The 23,516-nt window shown below is 42.4% G+C and overlaps 3 protein-coding genes across 5 annotated transcripts in view; 1 reads left to right on the forward strand and 2 right to left on the reverse strand.

Moving 5' to 3' along the window:
• Nucleotides 1-7,332, reverse strand: part of nsun4 (NOP2/Sun RNA methyltransferase 4) — a 52,837-nt gene extending 45,505 nt beyond the window's left edge. For 2 of the 3 annotated variants that reach the window (XM_053884374.1, XM_053884376.1), the window contains exons 1-7: nt 7,198-7,332; nt 6,872-7,094; nt 6,545-6,704; nt 6,304-6,458; nt 6,074-6,234; nt 5,876-6,000; nt 5,529-5,661 (exon numbers count right to left, since the gene is read on the reverse strand). In XM_053884374.1, coding sequence (XP_053740349.1) covers nt 5,529-5,661; nt 5,876-6,000; nt 6,074-6,234; nt 6,304-6,458; nt 6,545-6,704; nt 6,872-7,094; nt 7,198-7,290 — 1,050 coding nt within the window. In that variant the 5' untranslated portion in view covers nt 7,291-7,332. Of the gene's footprint in view, nt 1-3,845; nt 5,423-5,528; nt 5,662-5,875; nt 6,001-6,073; nt 6,235-6,303; nt 6,459-6,544; nt 6,705-6,871; nt 7,095-7,197 lie in introns of those variants that run through there. The other variant, XM_053884375.1, reaches the window with a different exon arrangement.
• A 140-nt stretch (nt 7,333-7,472) lies between these two features.
• On the forward strand, nt 7,473-8,881 carry LOC128769765 (cytochrome b-c1 complex subunit 6, mitochondrial-like). Its single transcript, XM_053883739.1, has 4 exons — nt 7,473-7,626; nt 7,913-7,963; nt 8,492-8,653; nt 8,725-8,881. Exons 1-4 carry the CDS (start codon nt 7,579-7,581, stop codon nt 8,755-8,757), a joined length of 294 nt encoding a protein of 97 aa, XP_053739714.1. The 5' UTR covers nt 7,473-7,578; the 3' UTR covers nt 8,758-8,881.
• Nucleotides 8,882-9,569: 688 nt separating this feature from the next.
• Nucleotides 9,570-18,731, reverse strand: pif1 (PIF1 5'-to-3' DNA helicase homolog (S. cerevisiae)). Its single transcript, XM_053883849.1, has 13 exons — nt 18,701-18,731; nt 17,564-18,114; nt 17,361-17,484; nt 16,159-16,284; nt 15,696-15,849; nt 15,488-15,602; nt 15,242-15,348; nt 14,400-14,539; nt 13,291-13,397; nt 12,864-12,951; nt 12,228-12,373; nt 9,783-9,974; nt 9,570-9,699 (listed from the first exon to the last, which is right to left on the reverse strand). The coding sequence occupies exons 2-13, from the start codon at nt 18,107-18,109 to the stop codon at nt 9,652-9,654; spliced, it is 1,893 nt and encodes a 630-aa protein (XP_053739824.1). The 5' UTR covers nt 18,110-18,114; nt 18,701-18,731; the 3' UTR covers nt 9,570-9,651.
• Nucleotides 18,732-23,516: the final 4,785 nt, after the last annotated feature.

Raw genomic sequence — 23,516 nt, forward strand, 5'->3', positions numbered from 1 at the left:
AATAAGTAAAACACTTTTATATTAGTCCTTTACTAATATTCAATTACAATGGATATATATATATTTTTTAAAAATTAGTTGAAATAAAATGATACGTAAATCTACCAACATTTAAACAGGTCAATAACAAAACTAATAATATTAATCTTTCATCTTTAATATATATATATATATATGCGTGTGTGTGTGTGTCGCGGTAAAGACACGTCATATTCCCCAAAACACAATATGACTATGACCATGTTGTACATTAAAGGTTATGACTCTCATGATAACAATACAGCATGAGGCGAGTGCTTCAGCCTAGTTACAATCCAGTCCAGAAAGAGAAGTCACATCATATCAAAATTGTGGAAGGAACTTCTTAAAAAAAAAGTCCTAAGAGTCCAACAGTTGAAGTTAGGCTGCTCAGTGGTGGTTTATATTTACAGTTAAACATGATCAGTATCAGTATAAGGTTCCTAAACTATTATTAGATTTGTTACATACCAAACAGTATTTTCAGAGCTCAAATTAAAAATATTCTGGTTCAGTTTGTGCTGACAGTTCAGTATTTCTGTCGCATGGCGATTACTCTATTGACACTGCTGTGTTATGATATGTAAAAAAAAAGAAAACACTGGATAAGGTGAGAACTGAAAGGCAGGAGTGGTGGAGAATAAAAGAATTAAAGCTTCTTCCACGCACGCATTGTGGGGTTCAATCAAAGCGTCCTGGCCCCCTCCCCCTCCTCCTCCCCTCCCTGGTTCTCCTAAAGGTTTTAACCACGGTGAGAAAGGAAAGTGCCAGCGTAAGAAACCTCGGCCAATAGAGGAGGTGTCAGGGTCTGCCAGAATATGATCCTAATCCTGTTTCCAGCGCTCTTCAGGCCCACTGGCATCGCCACTCCGCCGCACATTCTGCGAGCTGTCAGGTCGGGGAAATCCCTCTAATAGCACATAGCTCAGATGCACATCAGAGCATCCTGGAAACCACCACCAGCAGGACTCTGCAGCACGGCGCGCAGCTCCTACTGACAGTCGGGTGCAGAACTCCAAGAGCTCCTTATTTAAAACTATTGTTTTCTAACCCTCTGAGGGCGTCAAGACTGTCAGAGGAGCTGAACAACAGGTGGTTAAAACTGTGTCCACCTTTTCTTTCGTGGCCCTTCATCTTTCTCTCTTCAACCTTTAAACACCCGGACCGCCATCTCGCCCCGCCCTGGATAATCTTCTTACTGAGAAGAAAACCCCCATTCTCTGCTCTTAATCTGGCCGCGGCCTAAACCTGAGCTTGGATTTCCAAAACTAAAGAGGGAAAGCTGTTCGCCTGTTTAGAGCTTGTCTGATAGGGACGGATGAAACTTTTGGAAGTGAGTCATCGGACTCTGGAGCAGTGAGCAGAAGGGTGCGCCTCGATAAAGGGGTCAAAACAAAGCAGGAAAAGTGAAAGACTGAGGCAGTCTGAATTACTTTTGGCAGTGGGAGAATTTACACTGCAGATGAAGCTCACATAAGAATCTCAACAGTTAAATGCAGCTCCCAGAACACGTTTAGTTTGAGGGGAAAAAAACAAACAACCGTGAATCATCTTAGTTATTTTGTCTCTTCTGAATTAACAAGCTGTTTATTTTTACCAATAATATTCGGCTAATACAGAAAAACATTTCATGCAATTGGCACAATAACGATGAAGCAGGAGAAGGACGTCACGATTAATGCTCTCTAGTGACCCCCTCAGGCGTCTCTTATATCACTATTAAATGTCTCGGTAATGTAAGTATATAACGTAAACAAAGAGTTTGACAGCTAACATAGAATTTTAGAAAATACACATTGGATTTAAAAAAAATCTATTTAGCGTTATATTTTTTCTTATTTTAAAATAAATTCTTAAATAATATTACATAAAATAATAAAATATTTTAAAGATTTGCGTCAAATTCAAATACGTTAGATCAACTGTCATGTTATAATCTGATTTAATACATTTTAAATCCAAGAAATCAGAATTTATTAACACACAGGAGTGAATTTATTGATACATATCTAGTATTTTCTCATGCATTTAGTTCTCCATTTCAAGATATGCAAATACTTTCCTACTTTTTTATTTTTATACACACTTTTTTTCACAAAATATATCTTGCATTTCCTCGTCACTAAATCCACATGCATTTGACAATTGTGGCACTTCTGGTTCCAAATTTGAAATACAGGTTGGGCAGATATTTTTTACTTTGAAATATAAAAACACTGACCAGTTTTTGCTTTCATGCTTTCAAGTCAACCATCATTTCCTGTCAATTAATGCTCTCAAATGAATCCATTTTAATATTTCTGATCACAAACATACGTTTCAGCCTTGTTAATTCTTTCCTCACGCTTTCCTGAATGAAGACTGTTTGCTGAGATTTGCAAACAGAGAGGTGAATCCCCAGTAAATGGTCCCACCCCTGTCTGCCCCTCGGCTGCCGTCCTGCTGGGCTCAATCTGCAGAGAGCATCTGTGACAAAGACCCTGCTCTGCCACTCCCAGCAGGGACACATGTGATCTTCACCTCTGGGCTGGGAAACTGCACTATCATCAGTTTACAAGTCCATCGCTTGTTTTTAAATCAGCGTCAACACTCATTAATGGCGCACCAGCAACAGGCGCCACTGTTAAGAGGCTTATCAACCCATTTATCTTGGACCTGATCGCACCATCACAGACCACCATGCAGGAGGCAGACGCTTCCTCATTCAGCAGTGAGGGGCCACGCACCACATCCTGTCTTTATACCACTGAGACATGAAGCACTGGCAGGTGATGCTACCAAAAAATATCTTTTCAAAAGCTTCAGGATCAATGGATGGGAAATACAATTGTTTTAGTAGAAATAAAAATACACTACTTCTAAAAATAATTTGTTGTAAACATTGTGTTTATATATATATATATATATATACCCCGATCATTGTGTAGTGAAAAACATCCCTGAACAAACGCAAACTGCTTTTGTTTGCTTTTGTTCAGGGATTCCTCCATGTTTGTTGTTGTTGTTATAATCCTAGCTGTGTCTTGTGCATCAGTGTGATCAGTGGACCAGGAACTCCTGTTATTCATACTCATTATTAAATCACATCTTCCTCTTTGAACTAGTTAAATAAACTTATAATGGAAAACCATTAGTTTAGAAAGTAGGTTCCTGTGACATAACTGACTAAACAGACCACAGAGGAGAGGAAGAACAACATGAGAACCAATGTAGTAGCAGCAAAAGCAAAATGACGAAGTAGAGTTTGAACATATAAATATATAAAATAAACAAGTGTGCGTCCCTGAGCACGGGTGCAGTCTAATGAAATATAACCATCTTTTAAGTGAGACTGCTTCCCACATGTTGGCAGGAAGATTTTGGGAGGGTGATGTGAAGATTTATTTGGCACAGCAGAATCACTTAGACGAAGTGAATCGGCTGCTGAATTCAGAAACCTTTTCAGCCCCTCCATCCCCGACTTGATGACTTCACAACTTCAGAACTAGAAAGCTCATTTGCTCAGCGACTTGTGCGGCACAGAGGGGTAATGCTATTCGGATGGTTTTGTCTGTTTATCGACAAAAAGAAAACATCAAAATTGAGGAGACGGTGGGCCGCGCGTCTGCGTCGCTAAATCCATAATATCCATCTTGATAATACACGGCATGCCACTGACAAAACTCTGGGCGCTTCATTGGCTGAGTCAATAATAACACAGGCAACCGCTCGAGTCCAAAGACAGAATGGAGAGTAACTCATCTCTAACCGTCCGCCGTCTCCTGAGTGTTAAAACATGTAAATTTATGGAGGAGCCCATCGGAAACACATATTTACAATACGTTTAGGTAATCACAAGACGTGCGAACAGGCACTGCAGGCCCCGCGGACGAAAGCAGTCAATACAAAAATAGTTTTTATGTGTCATTAATTCCCTCTGCATTCCCCGATACATCCCCCTTTTACCGCAGTAATACAGTAATCACTCACAATCGCACACAAAATTATCTGCACTCATCTGTGGAATCAAAAAGCGGAAGGGCAAAACAGGGCGAGACGTCCCATTTCAGATCTCTGCTGCCTCTTTAATGTTCATCTGAGAGCCGCATGGCTGCCGTCCGTCCCCGCGCGGGGATGGGAGTCGGCTTCTTAATGACACCCCTCTGTGCACTACTCGTTAGACACACACACATCGACGCACACACCTTCTTCATGCTACATTGCCTGGGCAGGACAACATAAAGGGTCATCGCTGGTGCGACGGGAAATAGGTATCCGGGCTCATATTACCAGGTTTCACCTCTGAGTGATGCAAAACAGAGCGACGTAATGAAAGTTGCAGGGACTGAAAACGGTCAGAGGAGCTATTACCTGCCTCTTCATTATGGCCTGCTGCCACATTACCAGGCAAAGGCATCAGAACTGATGAATAACCGAGATGTTTTCAGAGGAGAGAGGTTTGCCTAAAGGAAATGAGAGTGTCAGTGAAGTCCTTTGCTAAATGCTCTGCATGCGTTCATCGGAAGCCACCTGGCAGGTCAGGAGGACACTTCAGTTACGGATGTTTTCAACTGAAAAGACATTTGGCGACACTCGGGCCTGTATCTTTGAACAACCACAGCCATTATTAATATTATTACTATTGTGTTTTGTTCATTATTGCGCCTTGTTCCAAAGCACTTTCCTAGTTGGGGGGGATCCTCACTGACCTTGGCAATAAAGCTGATTCTGATTCACCTATGGGGAAGAAAGATTGCTACAAAAAAAGTAGGAAAAGTGCACTAAAAGACTGTATAATATTAATTTACAAAATTGTTTTACTCACCTGTTAATTTTTAAAATGCGACTGAAAAATCATTAAAACATACTTTTGTAAGGAAATAAGTGTGAACATCGAAGAAAAAATAATGTGGTGAAGGAATTTTGCGATAGGATTTTGTATAAGTGACAACATACGGTGCCCATTTTGGTGACAAACAGGGTCGAAGTTACAAATTTAGGAGACTTTTAAGTGGTCAGAGAAAATACGTTTTGTGTTGCTCTGTGCTGCCACCTCCCGGCCATATATAAAACTGCATGGATTTAAAAGAATTTTAAACACATAATAATGCCTAAAGCACATTTTATTTATTTATTTTTAAAATTCTGTAAACAGATCCAGAAAAGTAAATTCAGACCTTACATAGTTTCTTGACCCGACATGGATTTTATTTGTGTTTTTGTGTATATGAAGTCCAGAAGCCGTTTCGGGGGATGGTCAGCGTGTGTGTCCTTAAAAGTTCTACGTCAGCCTCCTGAGTTTGCACATATAAATAGGTCCAAAGTTGGCAGCCAAGTGCGGAACCACCATCTCACCCAGTGGAAGGTCGGAAGCAAAGTGAAAGGTTTTTCTGAACGTGTGTGTGAGTGACTGCAGGTCCACAACCTGCAAGTGGGTGCGGTGAGGGAGGAGGAAAGAGATGTGATGCGAAGAAGTCAGTTACATTTGGAATTCAGCATCTTTACTATTGGTGCTGTTGCGTCTCACTCACCTCAACCTTGATGCCACAGTTCTCGCGAGCGCTGTGGATGGCTTGTTCGACCACAGACACATTCTGCGTGTTGGAGAGGGTGCAGGTGGAGTAAACAATCTCTCCACCCGGACACGCTGCTTGGATTCCAGCTCTGCAGAGAACATGTTATTTCTTTACTCAATATAAAGTAAAATGAAGTAGAAAGTAGTACTGCATCTATCTCTCAGTAGATAGTCACAGCTGTCAAAATAAATCATAACAGCAGCAGACATTTTAAATACAGACCAAGCCACGGTCCAGTCATAGTGTATATTACGCACATATGCACTGTAACCATAAAGTAGTTCAGGTCCATACAAACTTACAAAAGCAACTCCAGCTGCAGCGCAGGTAACCTCCGCCTCTCCCCAGTTCTCATTTTACTGAATATATTGTTGTCTTCCTCCATGAGGGAGTGTCTGTCAGTGGTGCAGGGGACATCAACAAGGACCTAAACATCAGGAGACAGTGGTTTTATACAAAGAATTTAGTCTTTTTAAGTGTCAAGTCTCATATCTTCTTACACGATCAAATGTGTTGCTTTCTATTTCCCCCCATTTAGTGCCATCAAAAGAGGTGATTCGCAGGTTCTCATCGGTCAAATACTGTTTGGGAATGTAGCTATTGAGGACGCCTCGCAGTCGTGTTGTCCGGGATACTGAAGAATCATTCACACACAAAAACCCTGCAGAGGACAAGAGTAGGACATGAGGGCGGGATCTATGATGTCGCAGAATAGAATCTGGGATCTTACGGACGGACTGGGTCTGCATCAAAGCCAAGGTTTTCCCGCCAGGAGCTGCACAGAGGTCCAGCACACTGTGACCCTCCTGGACGTCCAGAGCGAGACATGGAAGCACAGACGCTGCATCCATCAGATAGTAACCCAACAATCCAAACATGTCTGGTCTACGGGAAGCAGAGAAAAGACTTGAGAATACGAAGAGGTGCAATGAGATCAGCCATGGAACAGTTTTACTAGCACACAAACTTACTTGGCAGGTTTGAAGCGTGAAATATCTCCTCTTGGAAACACCAGACACTGGATCTTAGGACTGAGAGCTGATGGTGTTTCATTGACAGATTGATCTACATATGAAGGGCGAAGGCTCCCTTGAAATTCAGCACCAGATGCTTCTTCTGCACCTGACTGAGCTGTGAAAATCAGGAAAATGCTTAATAACCTGAATGTAATGCTTAGCATAGGTATTAAAACAGTGAACGACACCCTGTATGAAAATACACGCAATGATGATTCGAACGAAACATTGAGGCAGACTGAGGAAAACTGCTTTGCACAGTGTCTAATCACTCAAACCTACCGACTGACTCGGTGTCACAGAAGAAGTCGACGCAGCCTTGCTCTTTAAGACTCTCCAGCAGACTGTCATCATGTGAGAAATTGTTGATCAGAGCTCCATATTTCCTCTCTGAAAGCAGAGCTACTCGGATAGATGGCCACATGTCCCCCAGCTGGGAACCGTAGTTCACATCACAGTGCTGGAGGGCGACAGTTGTGGGAGGATACTTGGGACGTGAAGCCGCCTGTTCCCAACACACAACATCAGCTTTTTATGAAGCATCATTTCATTACTTTTCACTGGTCAGCATTCGATTCCGGTTTTATAAAAGGCAAAATTCTACATACCCATTTCACTTTCACTCTGTTTCGCCTGGGAGTGAAACATCTGATGTCTCTAATTTTATTCAAAAGAAGTCTTGAGTCCAAGAGCAAAACCATGGCGCTGGTGTGTCAGTGTTTTCAGTCCGGCTTCGCTACCGTACCTGCTTCTAACGTTCCGTGAGCGTGCTGACTACAGAGGCGGGGCGTATAACAGATTCAGTACGTTGATTGGATATAATCCGTGTCGGTGTTAATTTAAACCAATTGCTGCGAGTTTCCGGAAAGCGTGCCTAACGTTTCCTGCGTGTGACCGACCTTTGCGTCCTCAAGCGAAATTAGCTGCGACCACGGGTCTGGGCTACGGTCCTGTCAGGGAATATCGGAGACTAGTTTAAGTCTGTAAACATGGTTTATGAGAGGAAAATGATCGGTAACGGGGATCCCGAGGAGGAGGTGAGAGAATCTTTGTCGAGATGCTGTATGTTAGTCAGGGTTACACAACTGCTCTGCAGCGACACCAGTGTGGTCACTAACACCTGCTTTAGATCGCTGTTTGAATGGCAAAGTCATAGATTTAAATAACTGCGTTCCATTTAGATCAAATGGGACTGTCGTTTTAATTGTTTATCGATCTATTGTCTACAATACCCTTTGTTATTGATAACGAAATTTTATCAGAATTTTCTAGATGATTAAACTCAAGCATTTTTTTGATCTGTTCATGTTTTTATGTGTTTAGGAAGAAGCGGAGGAGGAAGAGGAGGAGGAGGAAGAAGAGGAAGAAATGGTGGTAAGTTTGCGTTGTGTCGCCTTTTAAATACGGGTTTGTCACGTCACATATTTATTACTTCTGATGTCCATGAACGGTCATGAAACAGGGGTCATGTTAGGGGTTCAGCTGTTCTCATGACCTTATTGTGCAGCCAGCTTTGATTCTCAACTGTACTAGTGGTTTGTCTGGTTGTGCTTGAGTAATCTTCTGACCTGTGATTACTTTTGGTGTCGCTGTGCCCTAAATCTCTTTATGGTGCGGGATTATGACTTCTTAGCCTTTCCTTACTTAACAGTCGTGTGAATCATGAACAAAGTTTATATCCAGACTGGAGATTGATTAAAAAAGTAACCATTCAAAAAGCCTCAGCCTTTATTCTCCAAAAAAATGTAAAGATTAATGTATTAAAAACTGTAGTTTATTGTGTCCACATTTCCCTGCAGAATCTTCCGCGTAGTTCAAATAGCATAAGTTGCACATTAGTGTTTGAATAGCAAATTATTATGGTGAATAAACGGAGTGATGAGCTGCTTTCTACACCCTCAGGACCCGCTAGAAACAATCCGGGCCAAGTGTGAGCAGACGGAACACTGCGTCCACTACAAGGAGCGTCTGGAACTGTGCGAAGCCCGAGTCAGCTCCAGATCCAACACCGAAGAGGAGTGCACTGAGGAGCTTTTCGACTTCTTGCACGCACGGGACCATTGTGTAAGTGAGCCCAGATAGAGAGGAGCTGTGCTTCAATCCAACCTTTCATCGTGTATTTGTTTCCCATCCAGGTGGCACACAAGCTGTTCCATAATGTCAAATGATCCGGTTCCTCTGACTGCAGCTGAATTCCCTTTGTCACTTGTAACATAACCTCACTGGTCTGTCTTTTATTCTGTTGCTGTAAATGATGATGGTTGCCATGAATAAAAACATCCAACTGAACAATGAAGGATGAGTGATTCTTCATTAAATCAGATATTTGTGTGACTCCAGAGGACGTAATGCGATGTATTAAAATTTAGTCGGTCACCCACAACATGACGTCCTTCTGCCGCCTCTAGGTGGCAGTGTTGAAACATTAACACTAGAATGTGCATATGTTGGCCCTTGAAAGGGACAAACGGGGTTCTGTTTTGCTACGTCAGCTTAAAAGAACTCACTTTGCCATTTAGTTCAGTGGATATTAAGAGGTTAAATGTTCGCTAACCAGAGAGCTATTTAAGCTATATGCTTGAGTTTTGATTTCGAGTTTGGAGCCCCAGATAAGGCAGTTACCCCTTGAAACAAACTATTAAGACAAATGTTCTGGTTCAAATCAAAGTTCCTTGTATTCAATGGAACTATTAGAAGAAAATGACATGACCATCTGCTGGAATGCTGAAAGGATGAAGGGCTGCTCCAGGAGTCAAGCTCAAACTAAATGGTTTTTGTTGAGGATGCAGTGATGTGGTGCCAAGATTAACTTCCCACACATAGCCGAAGAAGAGAGAGAGAGAAAAAAAAATCATGTTTTGGATTTGTTTAAAAATTTACTCAAAGTCAATAAGTTAGTAAAAATATATTCAAAAGGAAAAATATCACATTTGCACACAAGATGGCAGTAGAACAGCATAGTCAGGGTGAGGTCATGGTTGGGGGATTAAAAATAAAAAAAAAGTCTCTGTAAACCCATGATTTCTGTGCAACATTATAAGGAAGTCGTTCAGCAATCTTCTTCACCAGGAGTTTTCCTTGTCGTTTCCAATAAAGTCGTCCATTGATGCCTGACAAAAAAAAACCAAACAAACATGGGATTTAGAAAGTAAGAGACAGGAAGACATGTTCCAAATGTCCTTCCTCGACTGACCTGCATCATCAGCCTCTCCTTTCTGAGTTTCTTATAGAAGAGCAAAACATCGGGGTCAGCCCGGACCACATGAGGGTCGAAATCCATCACCCGTAGACCTTCCAAACTCCGAGCACGGGACAAGGCGACGTAGGCTTGGCCACTCTCAAAGACACGGGCGAGTGAGATTTCCACACAGTCCAAGGACATTCCCTGCCACCAAGCACAACATGAGTCAATATAGGAAACAAATGGTGACAGAATCAGGAATACTTCTTAAAAATAGTTAAACATTTCTTTAAATATATTGCAACTGGAATGAGCAACTGTTTCAGTAAAAGCCAGTCTACAGTACAAGACTGGTTCAGCCTGACTGACAGGTGGTCAGCTCAGATGGAACAGTTCATGGAGGACAGTTCCAGCAGGAGACATTGGCATATGAGGCCATCCCACAGAATACTGAACAGGAAGCCAATATGTGTCAGTGGCGACTGTTAAACATTGACTGTACAGAATCAAAGACTGAGGAAAGGGCCATGTTTGGTGTTTCGCTTCACCACAAGTGAATCTCTTCAGCTCATGAAATATTCAGGATGGACGCTCGCTCTGCAGCTTAATATTGAGACAGACTCACATTACATCTTTGGAAGCTTTCAGTTCATTAAATCACAAGATATTAAACTTCTAGTATTTCATCGCACTGAAAAACGACTGTACAGTGGCATGACAACAGAAACACAGAACACTGGCAGCACTTTATTTCACCACAGATTCAACAAGTGCATCGGCTGTTTAAATAGAGCTGCGTTTGGATGATATAAAAACAAGCTAGCACACAAAAATGACGTGAACTGCAGCTGGATAGCAAGTCGCTAGCATTTGCTATAATTTCACAAGTCAGCATTCGATGCTAGCTTCTTGTGTTAGACAGCATTTGATGCCAACTTCTGAAATGTAATACAGTAGCCATTTTCATATCTGTGCTAGCTATAGCATATTTCAAATGCTTGCAATGGGCACCGTTTAAACATCCCATAAGCCAGGTAAAACGGGTAAATTCATGACAAACTTAAAGATACATAGCAAGTCGCTAGCATTTGCTATAATTTCACAAGTTAGCATTCGATGCTAGCTTCTTGTGTTAGACAGCATTTGATGCCAACTTCTCAAATTTAATACAGTAGCCATTTTCATATCTGTGCTAGCTATAGCATATTTCAAATGCGTGTAATTGGCACCATTTAAACATCCCATTAGCTCTTAAAAACAGGTAAATTCATGACAAACTTAAACATACATAGCAAGTCGCTAGCATTTGCTATAATTTCACAAGTTAGCAGTCGATGCTAGCTTCCTGTGTTAGACAGCATTTGATGCCAACTAAAGTATGAGTGCTTTTAAGTGAATACAACACATCCTCAACTTCTGAATTGAATCCAGTAGCCATTTTCATATCTGTGCTCGCTATAGCATATTTCAAATGCGTGTAATTGGCACCGTATAAACATCCTATTAGCCCGTAAAAACAGGTAAATTCACAATAAAACTTAAACTAACACCTACATATGAACTGTATATAAACGTATTAACATTACTTTGCGCCAACCGCCATTATTCCACACTCTTAAACTGTTATTTCCTCTGCAGCGTTGTAGGTGAGAGGCCCGGAACTGGAGTTGGAGCTGCACACCAGCAGGTCATGACCTCAATTTCTCATGGGGCTACTATCTGTCACCAACCACTTCCAGGACCAGGATATTAGGAGCACAGTGGAAGCTGCCGGTAAAATTCCTGATGAGGGACGACGATGGAGCATGGATTATTCATGTAGTCCAAGGGCTCGGCGTCGACAGAGCAGAAGAAAGTGGCCGTATTCGGAACCATTCGCACTCGGAAAAGACCTGGACTCGAACATCGTCGCATACAGAGGCTTCCTGTCCGCGCAAATATTCTGTGAAACCACTTCTCCTCTTTCGTCACTACTGTCTCCAGCCAACTCTGAATTCAATGAGACGATACTGTGAAGTGAATCATCAGGTGGAGTCAGGTCCATTCGTGTCATCTCTGACTCATACCTCCAGAGCCAACCTTCACTCACTCATTCCCTGCTTCTGCTTCATCACTTTGTGTCACATCATTGATCGAAATGGGGTCCCATTTCAATTTCCACCTCATTGCCTCAACATTTATAGAAAACACAGAAGAGCAGTGAGCAAGATTTAAGATTTATAATAAGGCATCGTAGTTTGGGGATTCCAGTTGTGGTTAGCTTCACTATCTCCCGCTCTTCCTGGAGAGATCCGAGGCCTTCCAGAACAGCTGGCACTTCACCATTCATGAGAGGCACTGACCACTGCAGGGAGTCTTGCAATAGTTGGGAACCTTCTCACTATTACGCTGAACAGTACGATGGAATTATTTCCTGGTGTCCTACAAAAGACTTGACTGTTTGAAGACAAAGCTCACCTGGCTTTTATGGATGGAGATGGCCCAGGCCAGTTTGAGTGGCAGCTGCTGACGGCTCAGGTGGATCCCGCCCCCTGACTTGAACACCCAGCGCTCAGGCTTCACCACCTCGGTCACGCCGCACCGGAAGCGCACACGTGGCAGACCTTCAGGCAGTGAGAAGAGTCACACGGTCAGTGCTCAGGGAGACATTTGTGCTGCTGCTGAGCTGACTTCTAAACAATAATGACAATGTGAACAACTTTGTAGATAAGGATTTATATTATTCCATTATCATTACAGCACTTAGGATTTTTCCATATTTATTATAGTGCTAATAAAGATGGAGGCAAATGGCACATTAAAAGCAGCACAGTAAGTGATAAAGCCAAATTATGGTCCACATTCTGACAGCATCAAACCCACATTTGCATTGGCGTCCTGCAAAGTGACATCATGTTAGTGTCTGAATATGATTCATACAACAGAGTAGCTCACTCGAGCTATTCGGTATAACACAGGTAGGTTTACTGACATGCCGGTGAAATGTTTGCTTGATCAGGTTGGACTGAAGAGTCCAGTTTATTTGACTTTAACGTGAAGTTTGCTCACTTTAATGCAGCGTTGAATCAGGGAGAAGAAACTTTGATCACTGACCGTGAGCTCCGGGCTCAAAAGAAAGGACCACCCCTCGTGCTCCGTTCACCAAACCTCCAGCGACATCCAGGTTCTTTGTCAGCATGACCTTGGAGGGAAGAGGTGGTTAGACAAGTCTGTGACTCACCAGACTGATGTGTATTGATGGCTGCACAAAATAATGGGGGGCTACACAGCAGGTGTGTGACAGAGGTTTATTAACCCTTTAACTGCCAAGTCAAGTGTCCAGCTACTTGATGGAGCCTTGAAATATGAAATGACAGTCTTCCATCGCTCCTTTTCAATTTTAAGTGCATAAATGCAGAACAAAATGGAAGTTGGATGGTGAGAAATCCCCGCAAAAAAGTCAATGTTGTTGCACAAGGGGTTACATGAAGATTAGCAGTGAGGTTAATACTATAATAACCAGAAGCATCCACTATGTTACCTGAGCTCCCACTTTCAGCTGGATGACTCTGTTGACAGGACTGTGGGCATCGATTGTCCTCACCAACGCTGGGTCGCTGTCATGGGCCTCGAAAACACGCACGGCCCCTGAAAACATTGAAGCAATACAACTCCACTTGACAGTCTGACGTCACCAAAACACAGACGGCAGTATTTACGTCATGAAAAGCGGCTTGTGATGTCCAAGCCAAAGAGACGTGGCCACAGATTTGTAAACCGCTTTACAACACAATTAGAATCAAATAGAAAATATCACATACAACTGAGGTCTGTTCCGAACAAGTTACTTTATGGCATTTAGAAAGGAAAAAAACAAAACAAAAACAAACCAACAATTATGGAACCTGTGATAGTCACTTCTTCAAGGAACTGTTATTCGTTCATATTTCACTCATGTTTGTATGATTTAGAGAGTATGAATAATAGGTGAAACACATGCCATGTATTTAGTTTAGGGAATGACAAAGTGGAACTAAGCCATGTAAATCGTATTGATCGTGGCTCTGATGGCGGTCCAAGTCTTAGGACCGTGACTTGGAGCACATGTGGCGAGGTTCATTGTTTATGTTTCAAATTTAAACACAAGTCTTTGAACAATATTTTGACATTTCGTATCTTATTTTCATCTTATTTCCTGTATAAATGATCATCTCCATAGCAACTTCAAAATCGCAGCCCACTCCAGTGGTGGGGTCACGGCTGCTGGTCTGGATCTCTAGTGTTCTCCAGTAAGAATGGATCTTCTTAAAAAGGGACTGACTCTATGCTAGTGTGACATCACGTGCATCTTTCCATCTGCATTGGCACTGACTCTGCTGCAGATACACTCATGTTGTGAATGAATGACTAGTCATGGATCAACATGTCATTGAAAGACGCTTTTCACTGTCTAGACTGAGGAGCAGCCAGTCAGCTGCATCTCAACTCTCCGTGTAGTAACAGCCCAGAAGATCTGAGGGAAGCTATATTCCTTCAACAGGAAGATAAAAGTCATGGCACCACACACCAATTACAGACATTTTGGAGGCAATTTTCACCTCGATTCATGTCCAAAGCAACACGAGTACCGAAGCGGGAAAGATGTCAGACCTGGCAGCTGCTGGAGCCTGTTCTCATTAGTGAGCTCCACGTCATCCTTGTGCGTGCAAAGCCTGGTGGCCACAATTCCATCCTGGTCGATGTCGTGATAGGCGCTGTCCAAAAGTTTTGCAGTGGCTTCCTCAGTCACCCTGGATGGCAGGATTGAAATGAAATGACGTGAAGCAAACCAAGGTCGTGTTGGTGTCAGGTCAGGATTGGACAAAAAAAGTTATTGCGATAAATGTTGTACTTTCTTCGATAATGATAATTACGATAAATATTTCCATTCTATTCCATGTGTTGAACACAATACAGTCTCTCTTCAAACTGTTTTATGATGAGTATGAGATAAGTATAATAGTAAGTATCAAGTATATAGTATAGAGAAATTCTGTGAGAGTGTGTCCGCGATCAGTGAACCCTAATGGGGACACTGCCACCAGTACTGGAGCGGAGCTCCGTCCAATATCCAACTATTTTCACCACGGTGTTTCGCCGAGGTGCCAGCGCAGCAGGAGACCTGCATGCGTTGATGTGAACCAAGGCAGATGACCGCGTCACAGAACCTCAGAGTCGACCAGTGTCTTTATCAAAGGTTCTCTGTATTAAAAGTAAGTGTAAGACTAGGATTGTGAACCAAACTCCACCACACTCTCCACAACTGTCACACGCCGGTGTTGGCTGTCAAACGCCTCAGAGCTGGAGAGCGCGGCGCACCGTCTCGTCATGTTCATGTGCGCAGGTCCAATACAGAGAGCCGTGTGTTTATCAAATTTATCAGGAGATGCAAAATTGTCATCGTGGAGCTTGTGTTTGGCGGTACATCGTGTACGATAAGTTATCGGCGTCACCTGCCCACTCTGATGGCCTGCAGTAGAGAAATGAAGAACTGGTCAGTCTGTCGCCGCACCTCCGTCAGCTCCATGTTGAGCTGGATGACTTTGCGCCAACTTCTGCCCTGTGGTGTCAAAAGAGACGCAGAACAAGGAAGTCACCACCACATATGATCAAGGCAAGAGATGGGAACATTGTAGAGACTCAACCTTTTATTGACCTGATTTCTAAAATCATACCAAACACATTGGGCCGACTCTGACCTGGAAGCAAAATTTGGCTTTTTCCTTTCCTTTGGACACAGGAGGTAGCTGGAGGAAGTCTCCACAGATGATCAACTGGATGCCTCCGAACGGCTCCGTGGACCTTCTCACCGACCTTCCACACAGCAGCCGATTGTTATCGTTCTACTTTGCTATGGTTCCTTAGTGCCTTAAACTATTATAAAGTCAGAGACGCCAGTGAGCTCACCGAGCCACCGCCTCCAGCTTGTCGAAGAACTCCGCCTCCACCATGGAGATCTCATCGATAATGAGGTGCCGACAGCTGGTCCAGTGCTGCAGGACGCCGGGCCTCTGGGCCAGCTCGATGCACTGCTCCAGCGGGGCCGAACCAGAGCCAATGCCTACAAGAGAGCAGGAACAGAGGAGAACATCTGGTCAGATTGATGAATTAAATGTCTGCGTGCAATGGACTTCACATTAAGATATAATTAAAAGAATCATTCAGCAGAGAGAGACATCCAACACTGGAACTCATGAAACATTCATCACATGTGCCGTCAGACCATTAGACTGCGGCGCTGCAGAGCCGACGGAGACAAAGTGACTCTTCCTATATATACAGTTCATCGCATTCCTGCTGCAGGTGTTGATGGTTTATACAGTCTGCTTCATGAGAAATGAGGACAGAGATAAGACTTTACAGAACTGACCAGCGAAGTTGTGTAACGTTGTTCCTCCAATGTGGCAGGCGGCGACTCCCGTGCTGGCTGTGGCAAAGGTGCTTTTAGGAGGGAGGGACCCCAAAATCCTCTTCAGTAGAAAGGACTTGCCAGTACCTTAGATCACATTCAACAGGACAAGAGGAGCGTTTCAAAACACGGGTTCAACATAGCTTCACACACACTTTGTTGATGGTCCCTAACTGATGGCGGGTTGTCGTATTAGCGCTGTCTGTAAGAGTGTGTCTACGACCAGTGAATGCTAAAGTAAACTCATATTTGGATGAAAAGGCATCTTAAAATTGTCATGATAAACAGTTTTTTAAAGACAAGAACAGCATGTTTTTATGTTGAATTATAAGAACCATATTTCCAGGAGAGTAAGCTGGAACAATCTTCAACAAATTTAATAGAAATTAGAAAAATAAATAAAATTTGGGAGTCACAAATTTTCCAAAGAATTTTATTTCTGTCTTTTCTTTTTTTTTTTTTTTTTTATAAATATGCTCATGCCTTGGTGGTCGGATATTTAAGTGGCCTCCAGGCAGCGTCACTATTCATGGTTCGACAACGCTAAATTTGTCCAACAGCAGAGAATGTATCACAACAGAAAACTAATTTACACCAACATGAATAGCATTAACAACACTTATTCTGCTGTGCAGCAAAAGACAACCGCCAATATTGGCGGTTCAATATGACAAAAGCACAACTTGTTTAGTAATTCAATGAGTTCGTGGGCTTCGCTCTTTATGATTACTGTATCAATATTTAATCATGTGAAGTATTTAAAATGCAATATAAACAGCATCCATGATGGGTTCAGGCACCGTCTTGTACAGTAAATATTTCAAGTGTGTGGATGGACAAAAGAGAGAAGAGTCAAGGTTGCTAAATTATTCATAGCCGTTGCACTGCTCCGGCTGATCTGCTGAATGAGTTTGTCTGGAACAAATCTGTTGGTCTCAAGATTAGAGTTTTTTAATAAAGTTATGAGCACACAGAGCGAAAGATGAGCAACCCTTGTTTGTTTCTTCTTCATGTAAAAAGGCCTCAGGAATGGTACAGTTTACAGACAACTGGCTGTTTTTTCCTTGACTTTAGATGACGATATGACAGATGTTGCTCTTAACAGTCGTGAGTCACAGTAACCAATGATCCACAGATGCAAGTCTGAGAGGCAGAATTCTTACCGGCACTTCCTGTGAAGAAGACGTTCTTGCCACTCAGCACAGCTTTCAGCACGGCCGCCTGCTCCTTGTTGAGTTTCCGTGACGGCAGAGAGAAAGTAGGCTTCTTGCTGGGGTTGCCCTTCACCTTGAATATAGAAGAGAACAGTTATTCACCGCAAAATGAAAATACACAGTGGCGCTTGCATGTCACAAGGAGAGCTCACCGGACTGAAGTTGGTCTCACTCCTTGACCTTTTGACCTGCTGTCCTGACCCCGCTACTGAGGTCCTATTCGTACGATCTGAAAGTCCTTTAGGAGGCTCTGTACATCGAAGCTCATTAATCTTCTGAATGTCTTTCAGCTGCAGTGGGCTGATGGTCTCAAAGCTGCGAGGCAGACCAGCCTTGAGCTTCTCCCTCATGGTAAGAGACTTGCTGCTTTGCAACACTTTATGTTTTACAGAGAGAGTCTTAAGAAAGAGGCTGAGTCGATCTGGTGGACAGTTGGAGATGAGGATCTGAATGTTTCCCAGCTTGATAGTGCATTTGCCATCCCTGACAAACTTTGTGAAGAGCTTGAACTCTTTCAGGTCATAACTCTGCGGGACTTTTCCATCGTAAAGCCGCAGGATGATCTCCTGGAACTCATTCCTGCCCAGAACCACAGCGGCTTTGCGGATGACTTGTCTGCGAGTTGCTTGTCCGCAGGGGTTGAGATGTTCCACGGTCACGCAGCACTGCAGGTCGGCTCCAGTGTCCTCGGCAGACATGTTAACTACGAATACATGACACTGCGAGTAAGTTCTGGGACTATTTCCAAGTCTGGCATATATACATGACTACATATGTGAGATGCCAATTTAAATATCTGATTTATGAAGCACATTGGTCCCAAAATAAATAAATAAATAAAAATATTTGTCATAGGCAGGGTAATATTTAATTGTTAACTAATGGAAGACAAAGTACTCAAGTAACCAAAACCAAATTCAATAACATTGAGTTTTAAGTACAAATAAAAAATAAAAAATGGTCCAGTTACACATTACAAAGGTGACATCCATTAGCTTCGATGTCCTGTCATTTTAAATGAACAACATCAAGTTCAGCAAAAGTGATGCTTTAGTCTTGCATCTATCTCTGCAACTGCAAATCTAGTCTTAAAATCTAGTTTTAAAAACGTCGATATTGGAACAAATGCTTTCACCGTGCACGAACAAACCAGCCGCGATAACAAAACGACACATATTTCCGACACGATTGACACTAAAGAAGCTCGTTACAGAGCGTAGAAAGAACATTCAAATACGAGATTTATACAGAAATTACTACATACATAGAAAGATACGAAGGATTCCTACCTTTCCTGTGTTTGTCTGCAGCTGCATCGGCTTCCCCACTCAACACAGAATTCAAATATACCCCAAGCGTGACCTCAGCCAATGAGAGAGCGACGTTGCTACCAATAAGAACGAGGCGATTTAACACAGTAACCTATCAGAGTAGAGGAACAGCTCCCATGCGGGTAAATCCGCCAATGAATTGTGGCAACTTGCCTGACGTCAGTGCTGCGTAAAGAAAGCGGAAGTGGATGCGGATAAGCACTTTTTAAAGGGTTTTTGGCCATTAAATATTGATCTGATTTGGCGTTTGAACATGTTTTATATTTTAATTATATGTTGTATTTCATTTAGAAAAAAAAATAGTTGTCAGTTTAATTGAATGAGACACACCGAAAGTAGTGAAGCAATCAATTCCTAATTTGAATTAGAACGAAATATATAAATAAATAATAGAATAAATAAATAGGAACATAAATATTTAACAAAACGTTAGGAAATATATATATGATTTCCTAATCATATATATATTTTATATATATATATATATATATATATATATATTATGGGTTCACGTCCTGACCTTTCATGACCTGCTCGCTGAGTACTTTCAACTAAACTTCAAACCCTAATAAGTAGTACTTTTCCAGCGGCTCTAAACACAATGTGAGCTGAATAAAAAAGACAGAAAAGTTTCCATCTGGAGGGTTATTTATCAGGATACTGAATGTCCCTGTTATGAGAACTCACATGTCCTACGTCAGGGTGAAGTCACCAACAGTGAGCGACGACAGAAGGTTGTTTTTGTTCTCGGGCGGTCAAGTCCAGGATGTGGGTTGAAAGCTGACTGGGCTCGTGTGACCAGATTTATAGTAAACACTGATCGAATCGTGGCTGTGGACAGTCTGGATCATCTGCTAGCTGTGTAAACAGCAGACATCTTTAAGGAATCTTTTGTTCATGCAGAATTTTCTTTTATGCAAATGTAGACTGTCGTCCACGGCACAAGTACATTTCCTCCGACGTAACACAGCACATTGTTATTCAGGTTGGCCTCTCTGTTAATACGATTGAGTTCAAGCACACTCCATCACACTTTAAAAACAAAATGTAACTGTTGTTTTCTTCACATTTAAATGCCCTCCAAATGAGATCTCGTCCATTAACCGCTGAATTACCGCGGTCAGTCTGACGACTCTAATGGATGTTTGGTTGTTATGACACACTGCCATTAAGTGCATAGGTCCCCAAATGAGGCATGAAGCAGACAAATCTGTCCTCATCCTGCTCTCACTTGTGTTTCTGTGCAGTAATGGAGCTACAGGCACCTTACATGTCCGAGGAAAGGGCACATCTAGTCTGCACACACACACTAATGGCCGTCCACCTGGTGATGAAGCTTCAGGCCGGAAAGCCAATTATCTTTCTCCTTTTAAATGGAAAAAAACCCAGGGAAAAATATATATTCACTAAGTTAGATGGTCAGAGGTGAGTGAAGTGGAGGAATCTTCATGCGTGGAACACCGGACATAAAGGTTGCATTTGAAACGGCGAACACAAAAATGAAAACTGATTCTAAACATGTCGATATTAAAGGAAAATGGTGTGTGATATTTGCCATAATCTATGGTGTGACTGACGAAAAGATAGGAGCAAAGTTAGAGCAGATGGAGGTCAGGATATCACCCATGGTGACTTGATTAAAATTGAGTATTTCCAGGGGAATCCAAGTTAGAGGGGTTCGGCGTGTGCAGAGGAAAGACATCTTGGATGCAGAATGTTTGAGATGGAGATATCAGGCCGGAGGAAGTGACCCAATGAGGTTCATGGATGCAGGTAATGAGGACATGAAGAAGATAGGTGTGTGGAAGGGTGGTGAAGATACAGATTCACTGGAGATTCACTGTAGCAAAACCAGAGGGTGGATACTGAAGAAGAGCGAGCTCCTGGAAATGTGTAAGTATTGAAGGAAATACACGAAAATCTATGGACTCTACACTTAAAAATGTGGGAAAAAATGTAGCAAGGGAGTAAATGTGCAAAAATGGTGAAATATAGAATTTAAAAATGTTTCCCACCTGGAAATTAAAGATGATAAAAATGATAATTTCCCAATATAATAACAGTGTTATATATCATTTCCCCTGCATTTATATGAACGTTGGTCTATGATGAAGACAATCCAGAACAGATGACTATATTTTTACAAAAATTTTATTAAATATAGGGCAGTATAAACAGGCTTTTCTATTTAAGTCAAATACAGAAAAAGAAAAAATATAGTTGCAAAAAAGAACCAACAATAATTTGAGCATATTGAGCTAAGTCAACATATTTTTTTTAACTCAGTTGATATGATCCACGTCTCTGACGGACAGGTTACACAAGAGGCTAGTCTTATCTCGTGAGTTTGTCTTGTGTGTTTGTGTTTTGGGGCGGTGAAACCCATGACCATCAGCCTCATCGAGGAGGAAGAGGCACTGTTTTTTGTGATTTTCTTGTATTTGCATTGTTCAGCACGTAGCTCTCGCTACCTGCAGGCATGCGAGCGACATGAAGCCCAAAGTTTACTGCAGCACTACAGTCACTTCAGTCAGCAAAATAGGTTTTACTTCACTAGAATATCGTACATTTAGTCTCGCAGCTTGAGATCTCAACACATGCCGATATGTCAGTCCGGCCTGTTTTCTTTCACCAGGGAGTATTACTATGTAAATTCAACCACTACACAAGCTCAGAGTTCGGCACTATAATCCCTCCACAGCCGTATGGCCGAGCTCTCATAGTTTAATTTGTCTGAATCCAAGGTTTTCTCATTTCCAGCCCTGCGTCCTGGCGTTTTGTTCGTCTCCATCTCTACATTAATACACAACATTGTCGTGGCTCATTATTTTTCTGCACCTCATGACTCACCCGGCTACAGCATCCACCACACAAGAGCAGAAACCCCGACCCCCACCAGCAGCAGCAAATTACTCCTCGGCAACCAGGAAGGATTTGAAGTGTAATTGCAGGAGCAAACAGAAATACACTTTCAGGTTTTAGCAACAGGTAGATGGTGCTCCTCAAGACAAGAAACATTAGTTACACACCACTTTATCATCGAAACAACTAAAATGAAGGCAGGACAGGGTGATAGCTGGGGAAAGAAATATAGCTGAATGTTACTACTCTTGAAAAAGGGCAAGAAAAACTAAGGAAAAGATTTTGTCTCTGAGTTGGGAGCAGGGAACTACTGTACCTTCAGTGAGGACATACACAAGGACCCTCGACGCTCAGTCAGCAGCACAGTAGAGATGTGTGGTCCAATGCTGAAGATATAGTGTTCTATGGTCGTAGATTTGACAAACACACACACACTTGTGGGGACCTCTCACTGCCTTTCCCCAGCCTCTCACCCCAACCCCAACCATCCAAAACAAAAGGCTAACCTTACCCAGGACTCTGAGCCAAACTGAAACACTTTGAAGTTTATTCATTTATTTTGAAGTTTTCATCCTCAAATTGATGCTTAACCTTGTGGGAGCTGGCAAAAATGTCCCCACCAATGCATAAGGTCCCCACAAGGAGGGATAAACACGCACACACACAGAGTTATTGAGTTATTGAAGAAAAAAAAGGATGATTTGGTTCTTGTGAACACAGACAGTCTCTGAGGCTGAATTTTATTGCTCTGTGTCGCCGTCGGGAACCTTGGGAGGACAGTAGGAGACAGCAGGAGACGGCAGAGCTGACAATCTATATCTCCATAAGTCAGTATTGTGCAGTGAACCTGTTTCCTTCAAACGTTTGTATCATTGTGTCTATCCATACAACGTTAGCAAAGGAGGAAGATGGCGACCGAAGTGGGGTTCATTAAATATTGATAATGTTGGCGGTTAGACTTAAAGCAAGTGTTCTGCTGGTGAAATGTGGAGTTTGGATAATGTCTTCAGGAATCAGTGAGACTAGATGGTTTAAATCAGACCAGGGCAAAGTGCGGCCCGGGGCCATATGCAGCCCTTCGCCTGTGTTTTTGTGGCCCTCACGAGGTTAGACTAAAACTATACAACTGATAAGTCGTGATTTTTCTGTCATTTTTTAAAATCGTGTTTCTGTTTTAACCAGTACTGGTTTAACAGTAAATACAACACATTCATGACTAAACTTTAGTTTCTTCTTTTTGTTTATCATTTTAGTGTTTCCCTCAAAATTCTTTGAAAGAAAATTCAAAATAGATTTTCCATTTTATTTCAGGTGTTTGGTCCATGGTTTTATTGTGATTTATAGTCAAATAAGATGGATGTAGGGGTCGGAGGGGATCCGGTTCGGGAACTACAGAATTTCATCGAGAGGAGCCAACTGAGGTGGCTTAGGCATCTGATCCGGATGCCCCCTGGACACCTCCCTGGGGAGGTGTTCCGGGCATGTCCTACTGGGAAGAGACCCCGGGGAAGACCCAGGACTCGCTGGAGAGATTATGTCTCGGGTCTGGCCTGGGAACGCCTCGGGATCCCGCGGGATGAGCTGGAAGAGGTTTGTGCGGATTGGGAAGTTTGGGCTTCCTTGCTCCGAATGCTGCCTCCACGACCCGACCCCGGATAAGAGGCAGAAGAAAGTGAAGGTGAAGGTGAAGATGGATGTAAAATAATGTTTTATCAGTTTCAAGCCATATTTCCACTTCTTAATATCCTTGCTTCCATTGAGTATTTAATGGTTCATTTCGTCCTTGTTTTAATTCCGTCATCTGCGCCTTTCTTTCTCTTTTTGGCGTGATGGCCACTCACAGCAGCCACAGTCTATAAGGAAATTGAACTGTCCACCTCTGGTTTAGCTGCATCAACAGGTGAGGTGGAGA

Source organism: Synchiropus splendidus, chromosome 13 (assembly GCF_027744825.2).
Source record: "Synchiropus splendidus isolate RoL2022-P1 chromosome 13, RoL_Sspl_1.0, whole genome shotgun sequence".
Classification (NCBI taxonomy): domain Eukaryota; kingdom Metazoa; phylum Chordata; class Actinopteri; order Syngnathiformes; family Callionymidae; genus Synchiropus; species Synchiropus splendidus.

Excerpts from the sequence above, each read along its gene's own strand:
- LOC128769765 (XM_053883739.1), top strand. The coding sequence starts at position 7,579 with ATGGTTTATGAGAGGAAAATGATCGGTAACGGGGATCCCGAGGAGGAG. Across the intron at positions 7,627-7,912 it reads ACGGGGATCCCGAGGAGGAG|GAAGAAGCGGAGGAGGAAGA; the intron begins GTGAGAGAATCT and ends TTATGTGTTTAG. Across the intron at positions 7,964-8,491 it reads AAGAAGAGGAAGAAATGGTG|GACCCGCTAGAAACAATCCG; the intron begins GTAAGTTTGCGT and ends CTACACCCTCAG.
- pif1 (XM_053883849.1), bottom strand. The coding sequence starts at position 18,109 with ATGTCTGCCGAGGACACTGGAGCCGACCTGCAGTGCTGCGTGACCGTG. Across the intron at positions 9,975-12,227 it reads TCTCCATCCATAAAAGCCAG|GGAATGTCCTTGGACTGTGT; the intron begins GTGAGCTTTGTC and ends GCTTGGTGGCAG. Across the intron at positions 9,700-9,782 it reads AGGAGAGGCTGATGATGCAG|GCATCAATGGACGACTTTAT; the intron begins GTCAGTCGAGGA and ends TTTTTTTGTCAG.